This window comes from Acyrthosiphon pisum, chromosome A3 (assembly GCF_005508785.2).
Source record: "Acyrthosiphon pisum isolate AL4f chromosome A3, pea_aphid_22Mar2018_4r6ur, whole genome shotgun sequence".
In the NCBI taxonomy this organism is placed as follows: domain Eukaryota; kingdom Metazoa; phylum Arthropoda; class Insecta; order Hemiptera; family Aphididae; genus Acyrthosiphon; species Acyrthosiphon pisum.
In genome coordinates this window covers 24,367,116-24,378,611 of record NC_042496.1, presented here as the reverse complement: position 1 = coordinate 24,378,611, position 11,496 = coordinate 24,367,116, and the positions used below count along the sequence as shown (strand labels likewise).

Here is an 11,496-nt window from a genome sequence, read left to right as displayed (position 1 = left end):
TAAGTCAGGTGCAAGTCAGAAAATCTCGGTTGCTTGCAATTGGCCGAGTTTGTTCAACGAGTTGGTAAATATTTGTTATGACAAAATAAATCAGAACGAAATTTGCTTTGAACGCGAAACAGCAATTGATGGTTTCCGTTGTAACTTCCAATGAAACATTATCCCCCTGGTGAGCGCATGTGTTCTACCCGAAATCAGACACGAATCGATGGTTTCCTGTCCTTCATCATATATACATTCATCGGTCGTTCCCATTAACAATATATAAATATTTGGTATGCACTATATCGATAATTGACCATTTTTTATAATTATAAATATTTATTAAAGACGTATTTAACATTTTTGTTATTTAAATAAAAAATACTGGTATGAATACTAAATATTAATACTATATAAACTATCTGCACATTTTGGTTTTTTTTTTAAAAATTTTTAAGCTTAAAAACGATTTATATTAATATAAAATATTTTTGGAAAATTAATTACATTGTATTTATTTTTATAATATTAATTGTCTATCATAACGTTTATCACAAATGTTCAATATTACAATATTATAATCCTTATTAATTTAAACTTCACCGTTTTAGTTATTAATATTTTTAATTTGACATAAAAATTAATAGTAACTATTCAATCTTAAAAGAAAAATTATTAAATAATTAAATTGTATTACTTTTAATTTTAATGTTTCACCACGTCCGTATAAAAAATTAAAAGTATTTATTTTTTTTAATTATTTAAAAGAGTTAAGACAATTAACAATTATTCAGACAACTTTATTGAATAATTGAATACCTGCAGTTACGTAGGTTTTTTAACCCCACATTTTTTTAATTTTAGCTCGATAAACTATGTACCCAATACTTACCTCCATAAACATGTTATATACTTATATATTTTACTTACTTACTTACTGACTACGTAAAAATATTTAACTATTTTAACGAATACTTCAAAACGATATGGTTTGTTTTTAGTTCCATGCACAAATGCACAACACATTTTGGTTCTAATTTAAAAATATTTTTGTTTTTTGAAAAAAGCAAATTCTTCAAAACTACGCAGTCCCACCTCTCAAGTCTTTCCTGCGATCACTGTTATTATGTAATTAGCCGAGAATCCGAACAGACAGTTAATTTTTTTTCCTGGAGGGTAATAAAAAAAAAAAAAAAACAACAATAATAATTATTAAATATTGTATATTACTATATTATATATATTGTAGTGCCTACCTATATATATATATATATATATATATATATGTATGTACAACATCTGATATAATATTATATACGCATATAAATATGTATAGGTAGGTTGTATAGGTATATATAAACACTCACATCGTGTGAAGGGTGTTTCGTACATTTCTCATCCCCTCCACGGTGATTCACTATAATAATGATGACGACTACGAGAAACCCACCGACCTTGAAACGACAGGGCGCGCGCACACACAAACGCACAGATTTATACCCCTCCGCCTCACCCCCGTCCACGGAAACAACCCTCTGCGCCTCGTCATCTTCGGCTCACACACGCACACACGCACGCACGCACCGACACACGTGTACAATATAATGTTGTCGGACGGCCAAGCCTCTAGATTCCATCATATACCGCTCTCGCCGAGCACAACAGTTCCAGACAAAACCATCGCCAAACTGGCGCCTCTCGAAAACGCGTATTGTATATAATGGTGCGTACATCTCCTCTGTACGCGTATTATGCCAGTCGGCGTAAAATATTGGCCATGCCGGGGATCCGCCTACCTGTTGTACACGTTACGGCGGGGGCAGGGGAGATTTTTAAATTAAACGAAAGCCAAAAAATATATAATAATAATAATAATAATAATAATAACCATTATAATATGTTTTATTGTGCGTTGTGTTGTACAAGAGAATATCTGCAGCCAGATGAATTCTGGATGTAGCATATGTATATATATACTTAATATATATTATATACTATATAATAAGTATAAAGATGAAAAAACGATTTATCAATATAAAACTACTATAAATAATCATAATAATTTAACGCGTGCGTGCACGATTCTGTGTGTTCATGCCGAATTTTCCCACACGGTATATAATACCGCGGCAGTGTTCCTTCTGAGCCAGTACCAGCTATTGTTTACGAAAATCTTTAAACTAACTTAATGATTTGTTTTTACACAGGTTAGGAGGCTATAACTATTTTATCATGTCGCTTGAGCGCGCTGTTTGCAGCGTTTGAGTCGAGTCATATTTAATTTTAAACGCCTTTACATTATTAGTTTCAACACGTTAATTACAATTAAAAATATAATTAATAGATAAACCTTTCCTACCTGAGGTCATAATAAAAATTACAAATTTTTTCAACAAACAAGTCGATACCTAGCCATAAACGTAGTCATTTTTTACATCATTGTTTTTGGTCACGACTCTTATACCTCTTGCGGTGTTTGGCCTAGTTCAACAATTTTAGGCGACCCTTCGATGTACAACCTGTTTTTTTCGAGTGCTACGGAGGCGGTGGCCTTCGGAGACTTGAACGCCACCACGTGCGGCAGAATACTTTACACAGGAAGACTGTATACTTACTGCGATTCAAGGGTGGGGGTTGTTATAACAAATATAACACGACCTCACACAACAAGCATTTAGTTGGATACACTCAAGGTTGCCAACCTCACATCTGAACCGGTACACTCGCCGAGTGTCGCATATGTGGGTCGTCCAAAAACCCTAACCGGTTATAATAATCTGCATATATATTGTATGCCTACACAATATATGTGTATAATGTGTATACGCATTAGCATAAGCGTGTTATATAATGTCGAGTATACGATGAAATGACCTCAACGGAGATTAATTGAAAAACGGTCGACAACTTTGTTCTTTTTCCCTTTTCTCTAACCCCGCGTTGAATACCGCCTTGAATAGAATTCATAAATCACCCGCTCGGGATAGGTATACCCTGGCTGCAATGTTGCTGGGTCAGCTAATGAGCGCCGAGTAAGCATAAAACTTACAAAAGCCGTTGGTCACTCAGCCCTTTTCAATAAAAATAAAAAAAAAACACGAAAAACCGACCACGTTTATTAAGGACACGACTTAATCGCTGATTCTTATTATAAATAATCATTATTTTTACGACACGTACATTTACCATCTCAAGCTCAATTTCGATTTATTAGCATCAGGCGCGACGCATTTGCGGGCTGTTAATTTGCAGGCGAGAGCTGACTTCTTTACGGCAGGTTTGTACTGCAAGTTTTCGGGAAGTTCCAGCACCACGGTCCTGTATGTAGTCAAAGGCACTCTCTCGGTACAAATCCCATCGCCTGTGTCCAAATCAGAACATTAAACATTATTATAATAATGGCAATATGTTCAATGAAATAGAAAATATATTATCGGATTTTACTGGTTGGTTGGTCAAGTTGAGGCCGGGAACTCATCAGTATCGTCATTAGAGGGTTGATCTGAGCAGGTTTTTGGATTTTCGTCGTCCCTTTGTCCGGGCACCTGCAAAATACGAATACAATTATTTCACTGTCGACAACATTCAGCAGGTGAAGGGAGAGGAAATCGACGAAAAAAAAAATACGCAATTAGTACGGTTCGAATATTTAACTATGTTTTAGAGTACCTATACATTTTTGTTTGAATAAACTGTGATCGTGAGAGAGTTGACCCAAAGAAAAGATGACTACTACCTATAGTAAGTTGGTTCTGTATACAATTTTAATAATAAACCATAAAAACAATATAATTATTACATCATTTATTTAATAATTCACTAGAATTTCTAAACTTCTATTACAATATCACTGATTGTTGTTATTTGTTATAATTAATAAGCAATTTATTTTTCTCATTACAAAGAATATATTTTCTTCTTTGTTTCATATACAATTTATCAAAAGAATCCTATAAGGTTATATATTATTTTATATTTTATTTAAGAATATTACCAGTTATTATTTATTGGGTAATATTTTATTTTATATTCCATTGTGTTATTAATTATTTTTCATTACCTTTTTGTACCAACTCAGTGTTTCGATATTTGACAATTATAATTTAATATTTTACAATTTAGTACATTTAATTTTTTTTCCAAATTAATTGAATTAACTCTATAGGTAAATTATACACAAGTCATAAATGTATTTGCTTAGAGCAAACACCAACAATTTCACTATAGTATATACCATAGCATATATGGCCATCCAAATTGTCAATAATTAAGTTATTTATAAACATAGGTCAAACATTACGCAGTATATAAATTGTTTAGCTGTTTAGGTATGTATAATTTGTCTTTTTTCCTAGAAATAATAATAAAAAATAAAAATACGTCTTATTTAGAAACACATTTCTTTTCATATTTTCAAAAATATTTTTTTATAAAACTATAAATTATACTATTAATTTAGTGATCATGATTAAGTAGGAAAGTATTTAACAGTTAACAATTTATGAATCATACGCAAGATGTATTTAATATTACTACAATTTTATATCAGCTACCTAGTATTATAATTGTACGAAACATTAATTTTATTTTATTTTTATAGTCGATATAGAGTGCGGTTAATATAAAAAAAAGCTATGAACTTGAATAAGTAATTCAAGTTATCGATGGGGACATCAAATACTAAAATAAATATTATCTAAACCACTGGAATGGCAACTAATATCTTATGCTAATAATATATTTAATTCCTCCAACTCTAACTTACTACAAATAGACACGTGTCACATGCCAAATTCGATTTCTAATATCTTAATAATAAAGACAACGTGTACAAAATAATATATATCTTTAGTTCATCACTTAAGTTAGTTGAGTTGTGTTATTTAAAGTTATATACAAACATATAATGTATATGCCTAGTTATATTGTTGAATAACCCGACATTAATTGAATTAATTATCAATTATTAGTATATAATTCCGCATATACCTCTGTCCCCTAGACTAGTATTAATTATAATTAAATATGTTGATGGTTAACCGATTATTTTTAATAAACGCGATTAATATTTATATGATTCAACATTCACTACTGATATGATATACCTACCCTATATATTGAATTTATTAGCGTGTACTTAAATTTAATTTTGTTTTTGTTATTCAAAATTTTAATGATGACATTTATCATAATATATCTAATTATAAATGCACATACGATTAATGTAAGTATTCAAGTATAAAATAGAATATTTTATAACTATTCAAATTGTATACAGAATAATTTTATTGATAATATATCGTTGAGATATTAATATACGTAAATTCATAAAATATAAACAAATTAACAATTAACGTTATTTTAAATTCCGAGCGTAACGATGAAAAACCAATGTTTTAGTGTTAAACAGTGATATATATATATTTTAAATTGTGTGAGAAGACACAACAATAAAAACTGAATACCAAAAAAATGCATTTATTTTCAATTTAAAGGATTGTTTCTCGTTGTAAATTGAAGTTAGTACTTTGGAAAAGGTAGGGGCCCTCGCTCCAAAAAGTAAAAATCTCCACACTTTTCTCAATGATCGGAAAAACTAATATGGAGAATTTAGTAAAGAATATTTACATAACACCAATTTTTGACAAAATCTAAGTCGTATTTTGTTATTTTGTTATAACTCAAAAACAAATAATCGTACACGATTCAAATTTACATCAAACATTCATATTGGCGTTTATAAGAAATGGTGTAGGTAACATTTAAAAAATACTTTGGTTATTTTTGAGTTATTTTTTAACATATTTTTTTTCTTTAAGTGTCGATTACCATATTTATGTTTGTCCAAAAAGCTTAAAAATGTAAAACAAAGTACCTCGTAAGTTGTTCTTAAATTAGTTTTTTTGTTGATTTGGCTATGTCAACGTTTTCAGAAAAATTATCTGCTAAATACAATAGTAACAGGGAGTTTTCATTTGATACTGATATTATGAGTTACAAAATTAAAGTTTGTATCTCCATGGGACACTACTTATGTTGACCGAAAAATTTCTAGAATTTTAAAAAATAGTTTCTAAGATTATTAAAAATTTCCATCCAGATTTTGAATAACTATATTATTAATGGAAATAGGGGGCGAGCATGTTTAGTGAATCAACCTCTATATATAACATTAGTTTAATCTAAAGTACCTATTACTAATAGAAAATAAATTTCTAATAAAATTATAAATATATATATACTATATATCCTTAGAAATATAGGCTGACAGACGGCCTTCACTTGGAATAATTTTTCAAATAAGAAAATGATTTATCATTTAATTTTAATATAATACATCCATGTGACATACTGACATTACAGTGACTTACTCAATGGCGAGGAATACTTAAAACATACTATAATACAATAGAGACCATAGTTTTTTTGTTGATATTAGTTAAACAAAATTTCAATGATTTTAGAGCTTAATGCATAAATTCCAAATTTGCACTTTACGCAAAATTTTTATCATGTACCTAGGTATCTAAACATTTAAATACAAAAAAACATGATTTGTCAAGTTTACTTATGAAAAATTATAACAATAATTTTGTTTCAAGTAAATTTAATGATTGTTAAGTAAATAAATTATTTTAGTTAAAAAACAAAAAAACAACGAAAATAGCACTTCATTGGAAATACAATAAATATAAATTAAAAATTAGATTTAATTTATTAGAGTAGATCATAATCTAGAAAATTAAATAATTTATGATAAGAGACATAAAAAAATAATTTTATAATATATTTAAATTGTTTTATAGCTAAAATACAATTTAACAAGCTCGATTATTTTTTTTAAAGAACTTAAATTCATCCAGCTGGTTCACCAAATCTTGTTGCAAACCTAGAACTAAATTATGATTTTTTTTTTAAATATCTTTATATAACCTTATAGTGGAAACAGAAAATTAAAACATGGAAAATATATTTCTGAATTCATAATTATTATACTTATCATTGAAATATAAATAATTATAGTAACTATATTATTATTACGACAAAAGTGATATAATACAACAATATCATATATATTTTTTTAAATAACAAAATTAAAATTAATTCATTTTGTACACATTTTCTAACACATAAAAACGTTACTGATAAAATACAAGAACATAAAATATATGATAACTGTATGTACGTGCTTAACGAATTTACATTTGTATAAATTATGAACAATTCGTGATCCGCGTAATTGACTGGATTAATGCAATGTTGCGATTAAGGATAAATATATTAATAAAAGCTTCTCTTATAATATAGCCACTGATATACAAATTATAATTTAAAAATTAAAGTGATATTTATGAGTATGACTGTGTTATAAAATATAATTAACAATTTTACAAATTTACAAATTTTACGAAACGTTTTGTTAATTGTTAAAACATCGAATAGCGACTACGTAACTCATGTCGTGACTATTAAATTCTTATTTTAAAAAAATATTATTTTGTTTTTACATTATTGAAAAATAAATATACAAATATACAATTAATAAAACTGTAGTGTGTCAGATACAAGATGGTCAGATATCTACACTAAAATAAGCTATAAGAAACATAATATACTTACTTACTTTTTTAGAGATTTTATTTTTCTTTAATTTATATCTATACTTTAAAAAGTTAAGACAATTCTTTGTATCCTATAAACGTTTTAACGTCGTATATATTTTATATAAGTTAGAAATGCAAAAGTTATATCTTTACCGACTGTTTAGATACAAATATTTAGTTTAGCAAAATTATATGTTTCAGATATTAATATTCTTTTTTTGCTGTTTGAACAGAATCAAGGGACAACACAAACTCTTAATTTTAAAATCGTAACCCTTTTTCGACAGTAATTTTTTTATTCAGTTTTTATTTGTTTCATTTATTATAATGATGCGTCATTATTAAAATATATAAACGGGTGGTTTATGAGTTACGTAAAATAATTTACATAGAATGTTTTTTTATTTAATTTTTACGATATCCAGGATATAAATTATTTAAATATTTAAATAAAAAAATTAATTTTATCTTATTTTCAAGCGTAATTTGAAATGGTTGATATTCAAACTTTATAAGATATTCAGTTGGCAAAAACTAAACTTTTTATTTAATAAAATCAGCATCTTTTATTTTTTATATAGAAATCGAAATAAATTGTTCTTGATTCTTTTGTTTAAAATTGATAATTAATTTGCTATATAATGTTAACTGATCATTTTCTTGCATTGATACATACTTAAACATTTGAATAGAATCCTGATTCCAAATCGATATAAAATGTGTAATGTATAAGAGAAAAAATAATAAAATTATTCATTATTACATGCAATTGTCTCAAAATTTGTATAAATATATTTAATACAATTATAGAATATTATGTCATAATATCAATAAGTTTAATTTATTTTTGAGAAAACACAAATAACCATTCTATAATAAGTAAATATGTATACCTATTTTTTTAAAACTAATTAGGTATGTACAATATAAATTGTTTAACATTTATTGGAAATGAACATACTTTATTATAGATTAATTGTTTATACTTAAATATTATAAAATATCCTAAAAACCATTTGGTTATATAATAAGTCGAGATAAGAAATCATTAAAAAATATGTACTTTCTAATGAGTTGAAAGTTCAAAATTATATTGTTTAGATTTCACTGTAAAGTACACTGGTGAATGATTTTTATAAAATAAATGTGCTAATTATATTAATTTTATTTTTGATTTACTTTATTTTTCCTTTGGTCTTCCAATTATACGTTTCTTTACGGTTGGTTTTTCTTTCGTGACATTTGATTTTTGGTGTCTTACGACGGATTCTCCGGTCTTCCAAGTCCATTCTGTTGACCCGTATCTCTGGCAACCAAGACCTTTCTCTGTTCAGCTTGAACGACGATTTACTTCCTGCCGCAGGTCACCAATTAATTCATTATAATATTGTAACCAAATGAAAAGATAATAATTTTATATATTTTATTTTAATATTTAAAAAAAAAATTTACGATTTAATCACAATTATCACGATGTTTTTATAGGACGCTCACAATAACTTATTCGGCGTCTATGCTATATTAATCGGGAACAATCCTATAATTGCCAAAGTACTAAACTACAGGCGCGTGTGTGTTTAAATACGTGTCGGTGAATAATGACAGGTGCCTGAATTCATAATAATAATGAATAACCGTGTCGGATTAATGTTTCAGAGCCGGTAACAGGGTGGTACGCCAGGTCAAGCGATGTTACGCGTTACATGTCGAGTAGATCGAAGAAGTTTTTTTTTCATATTTACATTTCTACTTTTCTACCCCTCAACGTACCCCGTAATTGGTTATTATCTAATAATAATATTAGACATAGAGTTATAGGGGGTATTTTGAATTTTTTTTTCACGGTTATTTTAACACTTCACAGTTTACAGTACTTTTGTGTCCATTCACACACATCTTGTGCATATTGAAATAGTGTTAAAATTTACACAACGACACGCCCTTCTTGAAAAAAATATACCCTCGCAAAAAGGATCGTTGAAAATGCACGAAAAAAAGAGGAAAACAAATCTTAGTAGAATTGCAAAAAAAAAACATCTTGCGAGTGTTTTTGTTTTACTTTAAACTTTATACTATATACACCAACAAACATTGATAAAAATTCATAAAAACCAGACGTTATTAAAATACAAAAATAGAGGGGGAAAATATTTCAATACCACCCTTCATAAAATTAATAACCATCTCAAATATTGGATAATAAAATGGGGTCATGGAGATGGCAGTTAAGATACATTAATATTTCTTTTCTCAATTAAACTCCACGAAGTATGTGTTATTACGTCTTATTGTTGTGCATTAGGTAATTTACATAAATAATATTTAGACTTATAATCGATAGGTAGTAAACTTTTCATAAAACAATTTAACCTTCTAATATAATATTGTAAAAATATAAGATTCTATAGGTCTTACTGTAATTTGAAATAAATATTTGCTTACAACGTTTATCGTTTACAATTATTGCTATACCTTGTAGCTTAAACATTATAAACTCCTGGATTATTGAATCCCTAATTTATTATAGAAATAATAATTTTCAGTTAAACAAATTTATTAAGATTATTTAGATAGAATTTATTTCCAAATAAAGTTAGACCATAAGTATTATTACGCTGAATCATAAGAATAAAAAAGCCTATAAAGGTTATTATTAATAAGTATAATTATATATTTTCAGAATTTAAATAAATAACTAAAAAATACTTTAAATTTATTTATATACCTAAATTTATTTAATATGATTTGTATTTAACTAACGAAGTAAAAACATTAAAACTTTTAACTTTTTAATTTAATCAATTGAGGAAATTTAGTATTTAAGCAGTGTATAATATTGCAAATATTCGTGCAATTAATTAAATCCAATTCTTTTACCAAGTTTAATTTATTAATTATCTTTAAGACCACATATCAAAATAGTATGTAAAAAGTAAAACTCAATTTTTATAAAATTACGTTTCACTTAATTCACAGGCTGTAGTTATGTACACTTAGTTACTTAGTTTCCTTAGTTATATTTTACTTCACTACCTAACCTACTCGTTTAATATATAGAATATAATACTAAATAATTATTACTAAAAATAATGTTTGTTTTCAATTATAACTTAATATTATAGTAAGTATTACACACAATTTAAAATAATTTGAATACTCATACTTACTTTCTATATTTTCCATGTATTTTACAAATCGGTCTACTCTTCAAATCGGTTGAATATAATATATATATATATTAATATTATTTATATTAATAATGCATTTTAGTATTTTAATATAATAATATGGTGATAATTTACTTGATGCTTGCGATGAATGTCTTATTCAAATATATATTATAGGTACCGTACCAAAAAAGCTAAAATATCAAAATGTTCAACGCTAATAATCGAATTTTATAGGTAGGTAACAATTGCGTCTGTAATCGTCGAGTTTTGAGCTTCAAATTATGTTAGATAATCAGTCACTAATGATAAATCACTAAATGTACTTACATTGGTATTATTGTGTATCTCGCAAGTGTAATTTGAACGGTTTTTTTATAAGATTCGTTTTAATTTGCGTATCATTGCACAATATTATCATAACTCAGCCTTATAATACAGTCCACGCAAATCTTTAATCACTACAAAACTGTGCTAAGGATTGTCATCTTAAGATACACACATACGTCAGACATGTATATTGTATACTATGCACGTTAAATTCAATAGTTAAACTGTGTTTCAAAAAAAAAAAAAAAAACATACACACGTTTATTTATATTTATTTATTTTTTTTACTTCTTTACAATTCATTCCAACGTTTGTGAAATCAACTACGTAGTTTTCGATACATTAGACGAAAAATATATGTTCGGAATAATTTTATACAATTATAAATTAATTAAAGTTTTTATTTTGTTTTG

The 11,496-nt window shown here is 27.0% G+C and overlaps 1 protein-coding gene across 1 annotated transcript; it reads right to left on the bottom strand.

Annotated features, from left to right (window-relative positions):
- Positions 1-3,082: 3,082 nt before the first annotated feature.
- Positions 3,083-9,934, bottom strand: LOC100574290. Its single transcript, XM_016807999.2, has 4 exons — positions 9,039-9,934; positions 8,766-8,940; positions 3,427-3,527; positions 3,083-3,343 (listed from the first exon to the last, which is right to left on the bottom strand). The coding sequence occupies exons 2-4, from the start codon at positions 8,873-8,875 to the stop codon at positions 3,165-3,167; spliced, it is 390 nt and encodes a 129-aa protein (XP_016663488.1). The 5' UTR covers positions 8,876-8,940; positions 9,039-9,934; the 3' UTR covers positions 3,083-3,164.
- Between the last annotated feature and the right edge of the window lie 1,562 nt (positions 9,935-11,496).